The sequence below is a fragment of the Halichoerus grypus genome, chromosome 1 (genome assembly GCF_964656455.1).
Source record: "Halichoerus grypus chromosome 1, mHalGry1.hap1.1, whole genome shotgun sequence".
NCBI classification, from domain to species: Eukaryota; Metazoa; Chordata; class Mammalia; order Carnivora; family Phocidae; genus Halichoerus; species Halichoerus grypus.
In genome coordinates, this window is record NC_135712.1 from 71,721,283 (window position 1) to 71,740,218 (window position 18,936).

Consider the following 18,936-nt stretch of genomic DNA (forward strand, 5'->3'; position numbering starts at 1 on the left):
TATACTTTCATTGTATACATTTTAAAAGCGTCTTTGTTTTACTTTCATGCAGGTGATGAAACCTACCAGGATATTTTTCGTGATTTTTCCCAAATGGCATCCAATAATCCAGAGAAACTAAATCGTTTCCAGCAAGATTCACAGAAATTCTGAGTTTTTTTTAAGAAGGGGAAAATATTAAATTGAATGATCCCCTAATGTGTACATCTGAAATCTCACAAATTTTTACTGCTTTAATTCTACTTAATTTTAGTAGGTATTGAGTGGTTTGGAAAAAAGGTACCCGTTCATTGATATTTTTATAAATTAAAACATAGAGCTCTAGTAGTTGGGAGAGGAACCTATTTTAGGACCTCTTTTATAAAAAAAAAAAAAAAAAGTCTGTTTAAAGGGCTATTTTTTATAGATAAAGTTAAATCTAGACTTAGGTCATCTCTAGGTTATAAGATGCTAAGAGTTTAGACAAAATCTCTGTTTTTGCCAATGGGTGGTAGCATTGATTTTTTTTTTTCTGTGCATCATGCCCAGGATCATTCAGTCAAGCATGTCTGCATCAGAGTGAGAGCCAGATGTTCTGCCTGCCTGGAGAATATGTCTTTTCTTTAGCTTCCCTAATGATTTTTGGTGGTTCAAAAATATTTTTGTTGTTGTTTTGTTTTGTTTTGTTTTCTAGTATCCTAACTATCATATACACAATATGTAATTTCATTATCAAGCTAGAGAATATGTTTCCTCCATTTGCTCATAAATGTAGTGATACTCCTTAGATGTCTGGTTATTGGCATGTATGTTAACACACGTGTAATGGCTGGACAAGTAGACGTAACTCAGTCTTTCAGATTTATTCCATTTTATGAAGCAAAAAGAAGCCCTTAACGATTTTTTTTTAAATAACCAAAAGAATCCTTACTTATAGAAGTTGTAGTCCTTCATTGTTGGGTTGGTTTCCTAAAACCTTGACAAATTTATTGATGTAATAAAACTATGTTTCAAATGTTACTTGAATGTTGAAAAATTATGCTTTTATCAGATTGTAAAACCTTTAAAGGATAAGTTGATTTATAAAATAATGTAGAGCATTTTTATATTTGAAATTTCTCCTTTTCAAGATAATTTTGCTATTGCATTGAGTGAAAGAAAAATTTCTGTAAAAGAAAAACCTCATGTTTTTCTGTTTATACTAAATTACGTAATGATAGATTGCTTTTAATTTTTTCAACATCTATGCTGTGTACTTTGTACACAGTGTACAGTATTTTTAATTATACTATCTATATATCTTTAGTAGTTGGTTACATGAAACACTGACCCTTGAATTCCAAAACATGGATCTACTAATTTACACGTAAATGCTATAAATTTGTCTGATTCCATCTTTGATGGACATATCTTGTCAGGAGTACAAAATAAGTAATTTGCCTTATGGTTTCTAATATTGTCAGTAATTAAGTTTAATCTTTTACAAGTTATGTCGAAGTGATATTATTGATACTCAGTTTCTAAATAAGAGTTTCTAAAATTTGCATTACCAAATAAGTAGAAAAATTATATTTAATTTGGTAGATAATAAAATTTTCTAACATCCCTCCCTCCAGTAACTAGAGTTTTATAAGCTGATTGCATGTCAAATCAGGATTTGTCTAAACAGGAATTAGACTGAAGTAAATTCATGTCACAGAAAAGTTTCCATATTTGGCCAAATTGTGTGCATATAATGCTTATTTAGTAATAATCAGTGTATGTTAGATAAGGATAAAATATATTTAATAGTTATTTTTAAGAAAATATTAACTTCCAAAGCCTGTATTTTAATTGCAACAGTAACAGGAACATTAAATCTCTGTTTCTCACCTCAGAGTCACAGATCATCTGGCTTTGCACAAGTCTAGTCTGTAACATTTTTATTAGAGTGTACTTTGAAGTTGTCCAAGAAGTTCAAGGATAAGGAAATATGTTAAAAATGAACAGAAAGAAAAAGAGAAGCTCACTTTTCCTTTGTAGTGCCTATTTCTGTTAATCATAGGCTTCACTTCTAATGCTCCTAACCTTTATCTGAGGAATGAGGAAGCCTGAACAGTTTTGCTTTGGGATCCAGCCATTGGTGCTTCAGATCATCTCTGGGGTCTCTGGTTGTGAAGGCAATTCCTTATGACACTCTTACCTCCTGTGGCTTGAGTCATGAGTTTTATTAATGTGGTAGTAATTAGTGTCTACTTAAATTTAATGGTTAGAGATGTATTTGAAGATTATCATGGTTCTGAATACCTTCAGAGAAACTAAATCTTTAACAGTATAGGAAGCCTGGCAATACAAAAATACATTCCTGTGGCTTGATTTCTTGAGTATGCCGTGACCCAATTTGGATGAAATTTGGCAGAAATGATGCAGTAAATATAGCAAGGCGTTAAAGTAAATTAATAGTTACAAGTAGTTACAAAGTAGATTGGCTCTTACCAAGGTGAATTTAGCTGTGTCAACTAATAGCTTTTATATAGTATGTAACAAATCTGAGTTTTATTATGCTGTGAATTATTCTCAATGCATTATGAGAAATTATAGTGTCAACAATGTTAATCATACTTTCGGGCTTCGTAAGTCAATGTGATCGCCCTTTGTTTTCTTTCCCTAACTGATCTGCTTATATTAGTTTCTGATTCGTTATCAGTATTCTATTAGCTTATTGTCACTAGCACAGTAACTTAAAAGCTAGATTAACATCAAAATAAGAATAGCAGTACTATGAAGAGCTCATAAAATGCAGTCTTACACTAGAACTAGACTAAAGATAATTGAGTAGTTATTTGCAGTGTTTCCTTGTAACACTTTTATGTTTAAGATTTCTAAGGTTTTTAAAAATTACCTTTGGTACAATCCTTAGAAATTCAGAAATTTCCAGGGATTCAGTACATTACAGTGTTTACCTAATTTTTACTGGTCTTCACTGTATATTTTAATGAGCTTTGATGTTTACTTTCTGAAACATATAATTTAATTTGGAATATATACTATAATTTTGAAAAAAAATTACACCTTCACAGTCTGGACAACTTAAGTTTGTGATGTGTTGGGCAGTATTTTAAAAAATACAACTTTACACATGTAAAGTATGGTGACAATAAACCAAATTGTATTTAAGACTAAATTTACTACTCATTTTGAATAAGAACACATTCCCATAGCACTCTTACATTGTCATATTAACTTTTCTGTTTGATAGCACTTTTGATCATGGACAGGAGCAGGAAAAATGATGTATTTTTATAGAATTATTATGTCCAAAATGACTTCCACCTTCATGATATAGTGGAAAGAGCACTGACTTAGTAGTCACTGCCCTTTTTGGATTCAGAGCTCCTCACAAATAAAATGAGTGGGTAAAACATGGTGAAACTATAACAACATCCTTTTGTGTACAGTTCTGCTCACAGTGTACTTTGACATTACTTTATCTCACCTGATTCTGACAGTAGGACTTCTGCGATATTAATCTAAGAATGCCAGCATTTCTTTTCTTTGATCCTGGGCTGCTCCTCTTGGTTTATAGAGGGGAGTCATTGATGTGCTGGTTGGTAGGGTAGCTGACACCAGAACCCCTTTCTGACTGACTACTAGTCAGAGGCACTTTACTTGTATCATGAAATGTTTTGAAATCATTGTAAAGTAGCAAAATCTGATAATGACTGCCAGCTTTCCTTGTGTTTTCATAATGAAGACCCCAAATATTTTGGAGAACCTGGATATAAAATTACCTTGAAGGAATAGATTAGGATTTAAAGACATTAAATTGTAGGAAATATTACATTTTTGTAGTAACAAATATTAATGAGAGCGAAACATGGTAAGGTGATTTTAATTTACCATATACTTATCAAATTCTTGGTGCTTCCAAATGAAAGGTAACTAAAAGGGCCTTGGATTCAGTTTGGCTGAATCCTGACATCTATAAACATAGTTTTGTAGACATCCTTTCCCAATTACATAAACTTATCCACTTAAAATGAAATAATAAGGGGAGGGAAATAAGATTTGATTAAATAATATTTTCTCTGCATTGGTCTTTTCCCTATCTTATGTTTTAAGATTTTCTTATTTTTCCTCAACAACCCCCTGCCTTGGGTGTTAATTTTAAACAGGGAAAGCTTGCTACATTATAAAGATTGCTGGCACCATTTATTTTACACAAAGGCTAAAGGTTAACTTTTCGAAATGATGAGCTACTTTTCTATATGTGTTTACTTGTGCTTTGTGGTATTTCTGAATCATTCCAGTCATAAAGACTTATTACATGTAATATTTCTTGCTACCTGTGAAAAGGCATATTTTAAAGAATGTATAACCAACACTCCATTTACTTTTTATTAGTATGTAGAGGATTTGTATCTAATTCATGAATGTAGTTTTACTGTAGTTTGTCATTGTAAATGGAGCAAAGTACATTATCTTTATAGTTATTCTAAAATGTACATTATGTAAGAATTGTAAATATTATACTTGATTAAATACTTTGTATGCTGAAAAATTATGATAAGTCAATAAAAATCTCACCTCTGGCATAGTTCTCTTATGCTCAGACTTGCATTTTATTGTGAACTACAACTGCAGACATGTCTGTTAAGAACTGTCATGTTTAAGATCTTCTGTTCCTTTCCAGCTCTGTCACATTGATCCAGTTGATTCTCTTTGCTGATTGCTTCAATCAGGAAATCCATTTTCATCTTTTAAGTATTTTCTTCCTGATCACAGAGCTGTATGCATTTATTAGCTAAAAATGACAAAGGCTTTTTTTTTTTTTCTTTTGTTGCGGGAATGGGGGCTAGCCCTAATTATTTTCCATAATGATTGACATCTGTTGAAGTTCCCCATCTAGGCAACACGTTCACACTCAGTCCTTTTAGTAAATAAACAAAAACATGTTTCTATATGAATTGAGATCTAAGGAATGGAGGGTTGAAAGAACAGATCTGGAAGTGAATCACCAGCTTTTTTTTTTGCCTTTTAAGTTAATTAAAAGCAGACACATAAAACTTTTCTATGTGACTTGCTTTATTCCACTTCATTTCATTTTCAGAATAGTTCTGTGAAGAAGAGAACTTATACCAAGTCAGTAAATTTTTTAAATGAAAATGAACAACCTACTTTTTCCTATTGCAAAACGATGCTTTTTCATTGTAGGAAAATGTTTAACAACAAGTAAAAAAGATAATTATCCATAATTCCATCATCTGCCTGTGCTCCCAATATGGTCTCTACTAGCCACATGTAGCTATTGAAATTAATTAAAATTAGACAAAATTAAAAGTTGAATTCTTCTGTCACACTGCTACATTTTAAGAGCGCAGCCACATGTGCCTAGGGACTACTGTTTTGAACAGGACAGATTGTAGAACATGTCCATTATTGTAGGAAATTTTGTCGAATAGTATTGAGGGGGAAACTTTCTCAGTATATATCTTTCTAGAACTTTGGGTGTGTGTATTTTGGTTGATATACAATGGGATCATACTGTTTTGTTATCTGCTTCTTTCACTTAATAAATAGGGAACAGATTTCTAAGTCCTTCAGTGTACATCACTTTGGGGAGGATTTTAAAAAGTCTTTATTATGGAAAATTTCAAACATAAACAAAATAGAATAATTTCAATAGCTGGTAGCTCATGGCTAACATTGTTTTATCAATACTCCCACCCATTTTTTTCTCTTCCCCAGATTTTATTTTGAATCAAATCTCAGACACTTTACTAACAAATCATTCAGTATGTATCTCTAAAAGAAAAAAGCCAATCACAATATCTCATTTCCTTAAACTATAAAACTATATATTCAGTATTCAGATTGTCCCGATTATATCAGATGTGCTTTTTAAAAATAGATTCTTCAAATTAGAATTCATAGAAGTTCCATTCATTGCAGTTGGCTAATAGGTCTCTTGAGTCTCTATTTTAAATGTTTCCACTTGCAGTTTGTGAATACATCACTTTTAATGACAGCATCATTATTTTTGTTTAACCACTTTATTGGTGAACTTTTGATTCTAAATTCTTGCTATCATAAAACTAGCTCTGCTTTATCCTTATGGCTAAACATTTGCATACATTCTTAATTATTTCCTCAGGATGAATTCCTAGAAGTAAAAATGCTGATTCACAATGGGTGGATATATTTTTGAGTCTCATTTCAATGAGTCAGGTATTGGGGATATTATGGTAAAAAAGAAAAAAGATGTACTTCCTATTTTTCGTGAGATCTTGCCTTCTTGCAATGGAGAAAGATGGGACTGAATAGTTTATAGGTGGCCCTCATGGGATTGTTGGAGGATAGTGCCTCACCTGGACACTGGATGGGTTGGTGTTCAGAGACCACTCATCAGGGCAGTGACATCTAAGTCAAGGTTTGACGCAGAAGGAGAGTTTGGCTGTGTGAAGATCTAAGGCAGTGCTTTAGAAACTTTGGTCTGTAAAAGATTCACTATTGAGGCTTAGGCTCATTGAAGATGAACCTGATTCTCTGTTTTTACCAAGCTCCCCAGGTGTTTCCAATGCCAACAATCTGAGAACCACTGCCTTGGGGAGAAACATTCATCAGGATAGGAGAGAATGGAGAATTCTCTTAGGGGCCAGAAAGATTTTAGTATTGCCAGAGTGCCCTCCAGAAAAGTACCCTCCCTCCATCTGCTGTAGAGGAAAGTGTCTCTCTCTATCCTTGACAATATTGGGTACTAGTCAATATGATAAAAATCTGATAATCTATCCAACATTACAGATGGAAAAGCCAATTACCTCTAATCTCTGGTCAGAAGTCTGAGAAATTGACCAAAGTTAGAACTGAAAGAGTTACTGTGCTACCAAAGTTCTTTGTCTATTTAGCCATGTTATTATTATACACCCAGCTATCTCTATTTTGAGCTGAGGAAACCTGTCACCATCTGACATACTACATACCTTTTCTTGTCTATTTCCCCGGCTAGAATATAAGCTGTATGAGGGCAGAGATTTGTTTTTTTTTTTTTTTTTTCACTGCTGTAATCCTCAGGCACTACTGTGCTTGATATGCAGTAGTCACTATGTTATCTATTGAATAAATGACTAGCCACCTTCATTCAACTCCTATTTCAGTTTCCAGCCAGCAGTATATTTCAGGAAGCTGCAACATTAATTTATCTTTATGGTCAAAGAATTGGAAATGAAGAAAACATGGAGAGAGTCTCGAGTATTTTCCTTTCTATGTAAAATTTAAATTATCTTGTTAATTCATTTTTTATCCATAAATTCCAGGAGTAGTGATCTTGTAAAGGTCTGAAAAATAAAATAATGGAATAAATTCTAGAATAAGTGGCAGAAGGAAAAATCACATTATTGATGGTGAAGATGAAGGGCACAATTCCAGAATTATTTTTCTCTTATTAGTGAACAACAATCAGAATGTAATAATATAGCTGTAGCACACTGCTGTGGGGATTCTGTGGAGCATATAATAAAGTCTTAATGGAGATTTGTAGTTTGATATTTGTAATTACCCTAGAAAAGCTATGGTCGCTATAATTTGGTACTTGTTGGATATTTAGCCTTGTAGAGTTTGGTGTTTCTAGCATAGTTTATATTGTTTGCTAAGTGTTAGGCACAGTTCTAACTGCTTTTTATGTATTGTCTTATAATCCTATGAGGCTTAGGTACTAGTATTAGCCCTGTTTTCCAAATGGGTGTAATTGCAGCTCAGTTTAAGGAACCTGTCTGAAGTCTAATAATTTGTAGTGCTAGATTAACTTGGAGAGCTTGCTCTTATAACCAGTGTCTGCTGAAGGTTGTGGTTAAATACACACAACTCAGGGCTCAAAATACTGCTTTCAGTGTGAATCTTGGCTAAAAGCTTGGGCATTGGAAGCAGGAAGACTTGGGTTGAGATCTCGCTCTATTACTAGCCAACTAGATTTGGGCAATATACTACTCTAAATCTGTTTCCTCAATTGTAAAGTGCAGATAATAACTCTACTTAGGGTTGTAAGGATTAAGTGAATTAAAGTAAGAGCCTATCACTCGAGTGAGTTAATTGAGCTATTGGGTTATCCTCACCCCCCACCCCAAGGTAATTAGTATGTGTTGATCTTGTTGCTCAGCCCACTTCAGAGGACCAATGTTTTTTCAGAAAAGCGTTAGTCCAATTGAAAAGAGTTAAAAATGAGATGAATTGTGGTTCTGGGTACCAGTCACTTTGACCAATAAGGGCATGGCACAATAAACTGCTGAGTGATAATTCGTATGTGCATTTGCCCGTGCATTTTCACCTCCGTGTCCTTCAAGCATGCAGATCATTTGTACGTGTTTAAAAGCTATAGTATTATCATCAGTCCTTAGACTGAAGTTAATGAGTTTTTATGTAGTTGTCAAGTGTCCAGCTGTCTAAGGTCAAAACTGCAACTGTGTGACCTTGGGCAAGTTACCTCAGTGTGCCTCAGTTAAAATTGAAAAACGACTTGGTACATCTTAAGGCTCTTTTAAAGTGTTAGTCTGTTAAAAAAAGAAACAAGAGTCTCCGGCCCTTACTCCCCTGGGGCTCTGGAAACTATCCCAAAGTCGTGGGCAGTGGGGTCCCCCTGCTGGCCACATCCTTTACATGGCGGCCTCAAGTGCCCGTGCGCTGGGCCGGCCATTTCCACCTTAGGTGGCATTCCTCATTTACCGTGAATGAGGAAGGAGCTTGTTAGTTTAAATTCCCTAGCCTCAGCTAGTCTCCCAGGTGTGAAGGGAGTCGGCGGGGAGAGGACTTCAAGCCTCCAAACATTTGGGGGAGAAAGGTATAGAGATAAAACTTTTCCCGTTTTGTGCGTCCAGTTCAGTGTTTTTGCTAACCGAAGATCCTGCGTTGGGGCGCCTCTATACCTTTCAAGGCTCAGCTTCGATTTCTAGCGTCTGGGGCTGGGCATTTAGGAAGGCCAGTTTTAACAGACCTTACAGCCCCGCTGGCTTTCTCGAAGTCTGAGTCCTCACCCGCCGCTAGCTCCTTCCCGTCTCGAATCCCTCTAAATCTAGGACCCAGCGGCTGCCGGGCAGCCCTGGCCCCGCCTCTCCGCGCATCAGCGCCCGCGGATTGGCTCCGGGCAGCGCGGCCCCGCCCCCGCCATGGCCGCTGCCCGCCGCCTGGGCTACTAAGTGGCTGCCGGGGTGCTGGTCTCCGCTGCAGCTCCCCGGCTGCGCTGTCTGCGGGTCCGTGGTGCATGGGTCGGCGAGGCGGGTCCTCATGCGCTCGGGCCATGGCGCGCCTGGGCGCTGTGCGCTCCCACTACTGCGCGCTGCTGCTGGCCGCGGCGCTGGCCGTCTGTGCTTTCTACTACCTCGGCTCGGGCCGGGAGACCTTCTCCAGCGCCACCAAGAGGCTGAAGGAGGCCCGCGCCGGGGTCCCCGCCGTGCCCTCGCCGCCCGTGCCGGAGGTGGCGCGGGGCTCCGTGGCGCCGGCCCCGGGCGCCAAGGCCAAGAGCCTAGAGGGCGGCGGGCCCGGGCCGGTGGACTATCACCTGCTGATGATGTTCACCAAGGCGGAACACAACGCCGCGCTGCAGGCCAAGGCCCGCGTCGCGCTCAGCTCCCTGCTGCGCCTCGCTAAGTTCGAGGCGCACGAGGTGCTTAACCTGCACTTCGTGAGCGAGGAGGCCAGCCGCGAGGTGGCCAAGGCCCTGCTGCGAGAGCTTTTGCCGCCAGCCGCCGGCTTCAAGTGCAAGGTGAGCGGGGCTGCGGCTCGGGGCTCCCGGCGGATGGCCCACCCCATACGTTTGTCGCTCCCCGCCCCCCCTCCAACATTGCCCCAGCTTTGCCCGAAACCTGCGTTCGCCCTATGCTGGAGGCAGCGTCCGGGGGGCGTGTCCAGGAGTGCTGGACACTGGACACCGCTGAGTGCAGGAGTGCTGCCGGGTGTCAACTGACTACCCTGACCCGTTTGCCTACCCCTCTCCCCCGAGAATTGGCTCGCCCCCTCTCTGCTGGCCTTCGCAGTCCGTGCTTTTTATTCTCCCCAGTCTTTGACTTTTGAGGTTGGAACAGATCGTTTGAGGGCAGTAGTCGTTCTATGCAGGGTCTGCTGGACAGGGTCTTAGTGAGGTCGCGTGAATCGAAGTTGTAGTGACATCTCTCATATTTCAGTCAGAACTGGCTAAGCCCAAACCCATACAGTGTGAACCACCTCATCCCCTTTCTGCGACTTCTTCCCCACTCTCAAGGGTCATGAACCCATTTAGGGAAGCCACCGGTTCCTCCAAGGGAGGAAGGGAAAGCTCTAAGAGGTACAGATAAGATCTGGGGAGAGCACAGCAGAGCTAGACACCTTGTCCCAGGCTGGACCAACCTGCCTCCGTGGCAGCTCAAATCCCATCTCTCTCCATCATCTCCCATGATCTCCTGGCTCTGCTTGTCAGAGGTTAGTTTCCTGGCTTAGTGTTAATTGCTTCAGTCAAGTTGCTAGCCTCATTTTGACTTAATAGTTGAACAGAGGGGATCCAAGCTTTGATTTTTTGATAGGATTAGTAGGTGATCTTAAAGGGTGGAGACTGATGGTGGGGGAAGGGGTAATGAGATAAGAGTAATGTCCCATGTGTTTGCGCCCAGTAAGTGACAAGGGGAGCTGCTGCCAAGATCCTGCAGGGTTCAGGGGTCTGTAACAGCTCAAGTCCCAACTTCGAGGAGGTCTGTCTGTGTTGTGGGCCTGGCCCTCCTGTCCAGCCTTGCTTCTCGTCCTCCTATGTGCACCTTAGATCTTGATTGTGCTGAATGTGCCTTTACACAAGATGTACTCTCTGCCTAGGATGTCCTTCCTTCCCTCCTGGGCCCTTGGCCACTCTTTACTTAGTTTTCACCTTCCCTGGAATGTCCCTAGACTTGGGGACAGTCCATGCCCAGCCTTCCACTGCTTTCCATTCCCGCTTCTCCCCATAGCACATAAGATCTGTCTCCTGCCCAGAACAAGTAAGCCTGTCCGGAGCACCCACCATAGTCAGGGAAGGGCCCCGGGGCCTGGACTTCATGCTATAGGAGGCCAAGAATCCAAGTCCTTGACCCACTGTCTGACCTGGGGTTTTTCAGCCTGGGGCCCATCCCAGTTTACCTAACTGGAATCTCAAGGTGAGACCTGGCAGCCTGTCCTGGGTGATCCCTAGGACTCTAATGCTTGAGAAACTCTGTATTGGTCCAAGGGAGAAAACCAAGGGCCCTTGATCAAAGGGCCATTCTGGGCAGAGCTGGGATTTGACTGGGTCTCTACCCTGAAGACCAGCATTGTCATTTTCTCACTTCATGGAATCAGAGATAGCAACTCGGGCCAGATCTCTACCCATCCCTTTCTCTCAAGCCCCAGCCACAACTTCTTGTGCACTCGGGGCTTTCTAGCTGCTGTCAGGATACTCTTTCTCTCTCCATCTCCAGGTCTCGGCCATCTGCAGATTCCATCCCCTCTTTGGAGCCTTCCAGGGAAACCCGATCTGAAAGGCACGTCTTCCTCTCCCTCCTCCTCCCTGGTGTCCCCTGGTGCTAGGAACATATCGAGTCTTATCTCCCGTGCCCGTGCATGATGACCGGCACATAATCAGCACCAGCAATCTTGGCCTCAGGGCCAGGTCCCCATCGCGGTGTCTGTGTTTCATGCTCCCTCCCTCTGCCGTGCTCGGTTCGGACAGCCAGAGGTCACCAAGGCCTGGAAGCAGCTGTGGACGACCTGAGGGAATTGACCGCACCTGTGCTGAGGCGTGGCCAATGAGGGTCTGGGGGCTTTGTAGCTGGAAGGCTGCGGTCGGAGAAGAGTTTATCAGTTTCGGCATAAAATCGTTCCTGTTAGTTTCGAGGTCAGATTTTGAGTCTGTTCTCTGTTTTTGATAAAAGGTGCTCTTTTTTTCTTTAAATATATGGTACTCAAAGGTTGGCTTCATTTTATTGGTCATTTGATTCTCCCTCAGGTTTGGAATATTCCTGAAAGGAATGCTTTTTCTGGCATCACTTCACACATGCTTCTCCCTCTGCCTCGAGTGGCTCCTTACCCCGACCCCCATCCTTAGCTCTGCTCTCAGGTCTCAGTGTCAATGTTGTTTCCTTGGCAAACCTTTCCTGAGCGCCATTACACACTCCCATAGCACCAAGTAACATTTATCACTGTTGTAATTATATAATTATTGAATGAAATATTTGTCTACCTTTCAAGACAAGGAAGACAAAGGGCATGGACCCTGACTTCTCTTAAATGTTGTTTCCCCAGCACTGAACATCATGCCTTCCATATGGGAGTGCATTTTATACGAACAATTAATCTTTCGGTATTAATTAGGAAGAAGGAAACTGTAGAAATTCTCACCCTGGTTGCATCAGGGCTGGAAGGGACCTTCAAGAGCATATAGCACAATGGGTGAAGAGACTTGCCCAAGGCCACTTGGGGAGTTACTGACCTGGCTAGGACTAGACCCATGTCCTAGGTCAGTGTTTTTCCCTTTCTACCCTGTTTCTTCTTTGTTTTTCTTACGAGATTTTATTTAAATTCAAGTTAGTTAACATATAGTGTAGTATTGGTTTCAGGAGTAGAATTTAGGGATTCATTACTTACATGACACCCAGTGTTGCCCATTCTCCAATTACCCCATGCCCCACCCACCTCGCCTCCAGCAACCCTCAGTTTGTTCTCTATAGTTGAGTCTCCCATGATTTGCCTCCCCCTCCATTTTTATCTTATTTTACTGTTCTTTCCCTTATCCTATGTTCATCTGTTTTGTTTCTTAAATTCCACATATGAGTGAAATCATCATATACCATGTTTCTTCTTTAAGGAGCACTTCTGTCTTATAAGGTCAGGTAATAAGGACAGTTGACTCCCAGGAGAAGAGTTGCCTTGAAGTGTGTGAGGACAGCTTGGGGGCGAGGAAGGCACACACCCAGAGGTCTCTTCTAAGGCCATTTTCAAGTGAAACTGAAATACCTTTTAGCTGAACGGGTTGCAGAAGTAGATCACAGAACATTATTAGTGACCTCAGATTATATTTTGACTAATTAAATATTAGCTAAAAAACCATTCACTTCACCAGAAAAATCTTGTTTTCATTATTATTGAAAATCTTTTGAAATCTACTGGTTTGTCTCCTAACAGTACAGAAGTCTATTATTTCTTCACGTATATAAGCGTCCAAATAATAAGCATCCAGACCTGCTGTGTTCCAGGCATCAGGTTAGGGGCTGCTAGCCTGTATAAATAGGCCCAGGGTCTCACTGCATCAGAATCCCGCGGGTACACTTATTAAATGTTCAGAGTCCTGGGCCCCGCCCCCGCCTTGGGACCTGGGAATCTGAATTTGTATGGAGCTGCAGAGGCAGGTGGGGGGGTTCACTGCCCTGAGGGGACACAGGAGCGCGGGGGGCTCTTCTGCCGACCTTCCAGACCCAGTTCAGCCATCCTGTCTGTGCAGCCTTGGCTGGGAGCATGGTGCCTGGCACGCAGTGGGCAGTCAGGAAGCATTTGGCTGCACTGCTCTTTGTCCTCCAGGCGCTCCTGGTTCTGCTGGCCTGGGAAAGGCTGCTACGTCCATCTTGCAGAAATACTGCTTTTACGGGTGCCTGGGTGGCTCTGTCGGTTAAGCAACTGCCTTCAGCTCAGGTCATGATCCCGGGGTCCTGGGATCGAGCCCCGCATCGGGCTCCCCGCTCGGCGGGAGGCCTGCTTCTCCCTCTCCCACTCCCCCTGCTTGTGTTCCTGCTCTATCTCTCTCTCTCTGTCAAATAAATAAATAAAAATCTTTAAAAAAAAAAAAAAAAGAAAGAAATACTGCTTTTACGATACCACTTCCACTCAGGACCTCCTGACTCCGGCTCACTTGTCATCCCAAGCTGTCCCTTCTCATGGGGTTTTGCTTGCTCTGCTTCTGAGCCATCTGTTGCCTCATTCTGTTTGTCAAGAGGAATCCTACACTTCTAAAATGTACGTCGAGACTTATCTTTTTCACCAGCCTTCCTTGCTCTATCAGGTTTGATAGAATATGCCATGGAAACCCCAAATTGTGGTGGCTTATGCAAGATTGAGCTTTATTTCTCATCCAAATGGAAGTCCAGAGGTAGGCATTCCTGGTGCCATGGGGGCTTCCCGAAGTCATGAGGGTGCTAGGCTCCTTGCAGCTGCCCGTGTCACTCTCCCTAGGGAGTGACCCTTGTCCTTGTGGGCCAGGCTGGCTGGTACAGCTTTAGCCATCATGTCTGTGTTGTAGCAGGATGGGGGAAGAATAAAAAAAAAGAGTCCTCTGCTAAAAATAGGAGTTCTGTTAATCAGAAAGGAGAGGAGAGCAGGTTTTGGGGTAGACGACCAGCCATCCCTGCCCCACCCCTTAGGAACCCACCCTGGGCCTGACCAAGCACCTGCTGTATGTGGGGCCCTGGATTCACAGCTACAGGGGACACAGACGTGGGTCCGGCACAGCCCCTGCCATCCAGAGACCCACACTGCTGAGCGTCACGCTCATGTTCATCCTGTCTTGCTGCAAAAATGCGGTGCGTGGGTTGGGCATGAGATGGCCTGAGGGAGTGAGACAGCTCTGAGTTTCAAATGCGGTTGGCCAGTTACTAGCTGGGTAACCGTGGGTCCTCCACCTTGCCGCTCAGGGCCTCCGAAGCCTCGTCTGTAAATGAGGATCAGACACGCCCCACCTCCCGCGTAGCAGCAAGGATTTGACACCACCGTTCTGTGGCACGCTCAGCCCAGTGCTGCCGAGTCACTCATGGATCCGGGCTCACAGCATGGCCCCACCGCGCTGACTTCTGGGGAAATCAACACAGCGAGCAGGCCCCGGAGCACCTGGCATCGCTCACCTGACATGACCTGTGGTTCCCTCCTTCCTCCTATTTGGGGTGCCAGCCCCCCCTGCAGAGGCCTGGCGGGGCTCCCCCACCCCAGGGGTGCCCAGTACTGCTTCTTCGTGGTGTTTCTCATGCTCTCGTTGTGTGATCACTCAGATGGTAGCCACTCCGAAAGGCCTTCCCTGAACCCCTTTTCTAAAGCAGCCCCCACCTGGGCCCTCATCCTCTCTCCCATCAGCTTATTTGTAGCACATATTCATTTGTTCGTTCCTTCATTCGTTCAACAGATGAGCGCTTACTCTGTGCCTGTGAATAGGGGGAATGGAACCAAGTTTCTGCTCTCGTGGAGCTTACAGTCTAGGGTTGTGGGGCATGAGGGAGACTTTAAACAGATAAACAAGTACAGGTAGAGCAAGTCAGATTGTGAGAAGTTTAGAGCAGGCAAAGCAGGGTAAGGACATAAGAAGTGTATGTGTCCAGGGAGGGGCAGTTGGCGGGTCGAGGTGGTCAGGGAAGGCCCCACTGATGAGGTGACATTTGAGCAGGGACGGAGGGAAGTGAGAGTATGGAGTTTTGGACATCTAGAAGAGAGAGAGCTCTAGCTAGAGCTGTGTGTGGGAAGGCTGCAGGTGGGAGTGTGCTCTGCATGTTTGAGAAAATAACCATCCTTTTATTTATTTGCAGTCTTCCTCTCCCTACTAGAACATAATCTCCATGAGGGCAGGACATCACTTCCCTTCTTCATCTGCTGAGGTCGGCAGGAACCCCATAAATGCCATTCCTATTTCTGGCCTAAGTTGGAAATGATAGAGAGACTGGGGACAGGCAGCCTGCTAACCTGAAACACAAGAATCAGACAGACTTCTGGAGGGACAGACAGCCCTGGACAGCCACTGGCCTCCCTGCAGGGGTGGGCAGGCTCTCCACAGGTAATTCCAGAAGGGGGGAGGGGAGAGGGGAGGAGGGGAGAAAGAAGGGGAAGGGAGAGGAGAGGATGAAGGGCGAAGTAGAAGTAGAGGAGGGGGCCAGGGCAGGCATGCCTTCCAGACTCACACATCAGCTCAGTTTCTCCTCCTACCTTAAGGGAGGTGTTAGTGTGTGTGGTGGGGAGCAAGAGGCCAGGAGTGCCGGTCTAGTGGCGAGCCCCCTGTGTAGAAGGCACGGAACAGTGGAAACAGAGGTGCTCCCTCTTTCCCCCACCACCATCCTATTCTTAGCACAGTTCCTGGCACATTCGAGGCTCTCCATCAATATTCACAGTTGACTGACTGATGGCTGTTTTAGCTAAACCCAGGAAATCCTATCGGAGTTCTCAGTGATCTGCCCCTCTTCTGTCGAACCCCATCTTCCTCAGAGCATGAGGCTGGGTTGCTCAGTCCCCAGATGACAGGTTAGGAAGGAGAAGGAAGCCGCGTGCTTTCCACACGTAAGGCAGTTGTTGGATTCCAGGGGGAACGTGTGCTGAGGACTGAGGTGGAAGCTCTGGGCACACCGGGACATTGCCAGAGCTTCGGCAGGAGCAACACTGAGTGGCTTTGAAAAGATGAGAACCTCAGCTCATAGTTGGGGCTTGGCAGAAGCGTAAAGACCGCCGCGCAGGCTGTCGCACGATGACGCTCATGGCAAGCGGGCGACACTGAAAGGCAGCTTCTCCCAGCCCATCAGAGCAGCAGGTACCTTGCATATGAACGAGACTCAAATAGGTTATGACAGTCTGGGGAAGAGGGGGTCTGAGAAATGCCTCCTGCAATGAGAGGCTCTCGGGAAGATAGGCTGACATTTCTTACTACAGAATTTAGAGAACAGTGCTGCGTTACCAAACCCATTCGCCAGTGGAGCTCTTTTAAATTATAGTATGTTCATGAAACAACTGTAGTAGTTTGTGTGCTGATGTGTGTGTCTCAGGAAAAACTTCAGTCATTGATCTGTAGGGAATAACTTTATATGGTTATTACTGTATCCCATACGATACACTCTGGATAATTCCAAAGATAATACCACAGATAATGTGTTATAATTATAAGGCAAAGCCCATAACATAGGTCGGGGACCATCCTAGAGCTGACTCACACTGATATATGGGTGGTTGGTAAATGCTGTGAGGGCCTCAGGGTGCAGATGTAATGTTCAAGCTGGACATCAGGAATTCCTCACAATTTTCTGTTTTCTGTTTTCTGTTCCCATTGATCATTTTTCAAAAGACAGATAATCACATTTTTCTTTTTTGCAATTAAAAAAACTGAACTAGAATTTACATGCCATAAAATGCACCCCTTTAAAATAAACAGTTCAGTGGTTTTTAATATTCACAAGATTGTTCAGCCATGACCACTAATTCCAAAATATTTTCATCACCCCCAAAAGAAATCTCATACACGTTAGCAGTCACTCCCCATTCCCCTCTTTCCCCAGCCCTGGCAACCACAAACTGCTTTCTATCTCCATAAATTTGCCTGTTCTGAACATTTCATAAAAATGGACTCATTCAGTATGTGACCTTTTGTATTTGGCTTCCTTTGCTTTCATCCTTTTTAATGGTTGCATGATATTCCATTGTATGGACCTGCCACATTTATCCATTCATTATTTGATGGACATTTGGGTGGTTTACACTTGTTGGCTATTGTGAATAATTCTGCTGTGAACATTCGTTTATGAGTTTCTGTGTGGATATATGTGTTCACATCTCTTGGGTATATACCCAGGCATGGAATGGCTAGGTCATATGTGAACCTTGGAGGAAATGCTAGACTGTTTTCCAAAGCGGCTGCACCATTGTGCATTCCCACCAGCAGCGTATGAGGGTTCCAGAGTCTCCACATCCCCACCAGCACTTGCTGTTGTCTTTTTGATCATAGCCGTTCTTGTGGGTGTGAAGTAGCATCTCATTGTGGTTTTGATTTGTATTTCCCCAATGACTAATGGCAAGATGATTACATATTGATAAGGAAAACTGTACACATGTATTTGATATTTTTCTTATGTGTTTACCAAAATGCATTTTACAAGAAAACCCAGGTACCTTGACACTCCCCGCCCCACCCAGAAAGATGTTATATAGCATCTCTGGAAACGCTTGTATTCTGAAGAATATAGTTTAGAAATTTCGGATGTATATAGTAATGTTATTTCTAAAATCAATGAGGCGATGTTACTTGTATGAAGACTTGATTAGGAGAATAATAGTAACATTTCAGCACTTTAGAGTTTATGAAAGGGCTTTTACAAACATCTCATTTGAGCATCACTGTGCCAGGTGAAGGAGCCCCCAAGGCTGACAGATCAGGAGACTTACTTGAGCTCCCAGACTAAGTCATGGGGCTGGGCTGTATCATGCTTTACGGAGGAGGCGACACCCACGAGAGTGGGAGCCGGTGAGGGCTGGCCTGTAGCCCACCTCGCAATCTGTATCATCCCCCTGCCCAGTGGCCCCAAATAATTAATTACATCAGTCTGAACAAAGACTGTGCTCGCTGCAAGGGCAGCGTCCGTCTCCCTCGCCTTCCCAGAACACTGCAGAGTCACCAAGCTTTGGAGCTGGAAGGAAATTCTGAACCTATGGGTGCAGTGTCCTCCCAGTGAGCGGACAGACCTGGGTGGAGGGGGCGGTGACTTACTTAGTGCCACACAGAGCTGGGGTTAGAATCAGCCCAGGCTCTTCGGTTTGGGCGTCAGTGTTATCAGCAGTCTGTACTCCCTTCTGGGAGAGTGAATTGAGAGCCAGCTCACCCTAACCCCCCTGCAGGGCCTATGTTTGGGCCTGTGTTCACCCATCCCAACTGGGCCTCACTGCCCTGTGTCCCCACGGATCTTTCTGGGTGGGCAGGGAAGGCTGAAGCCCTGCTGGTCGTTGGGGGCTGGCTTTCCAGCAGCCTTGTGCCAGAATGGGACCTGGGGTCAGTACTGGAGGGAACGCATGTGGTGTGTCCACTGCTTGGGGGTTTGCGCTGGAGGGCGCCCCGGGGCTGGAATCAGTGCGCCAGTCTCCAGGCCAGGAGGTCCGCAGGTGGAGTGGCTTAGGAGTGCAGCCCACACTGGGCCACCAGCCTCTCCAGCCTATCACCGCCTTGTCCCTGAGACCCAGTGAGGGGAGAGCTGCTCTCCTGCTCCCCGTGTGGGGTCCCCTCCCGGGGCCGAG

General features: G+C 43.7%; 2 protein-coding genes across 13 annotated transcripts in view; both read left to right on the plus strand.

Annotated features, from left to right (window-relative positions):
* ACAP2 (ArfGAP with coiled-coil, ankyrin repeat and PH domains 2) overlaps positions 1–4,558 on the plus strand; it is a 133,424-nt gene extending 128,866 nt beyond the window's left edge. For all 12 annotated transcript variants that reach the window (XR_013445916.1, XR_013445929.1, XM_078067748.1 and 9 more), the window contains one exon: positions 53–4,558. Coding sequence is in view for 10 of the 12 variants with exons in the window: in XM_078067748.1 (XP_077923874.1) it covers positions 53–153 (101 nt within the window). In the remaining 2 variants the exon portion in view is untranslated. The remainder of the gene's footprint in view (positions 1–52) is intronic.
* A 4,546-nt stretch (positions 4,559–9,104) lies between these two features.
* XXYLT1 (xyloside xylosyltransferase 1) overlaps positions 9,105–18,936 on the plus strand; it is a 163,209-nt gene continuing 153,377 nt past the window's right edge. Inside the window, exon 1 of the mRNA XM_036114405.2 lies at positions 9,105–9,709. Coding sequence (XP_035970298.1) covers positions 9,209–9,709 — 501 coding nt within the window. The 5' untranslated portion in view covers positions 9,105–9,208. The remainder of the gene's footprint in view (positions 9,710–18,936) is intronic.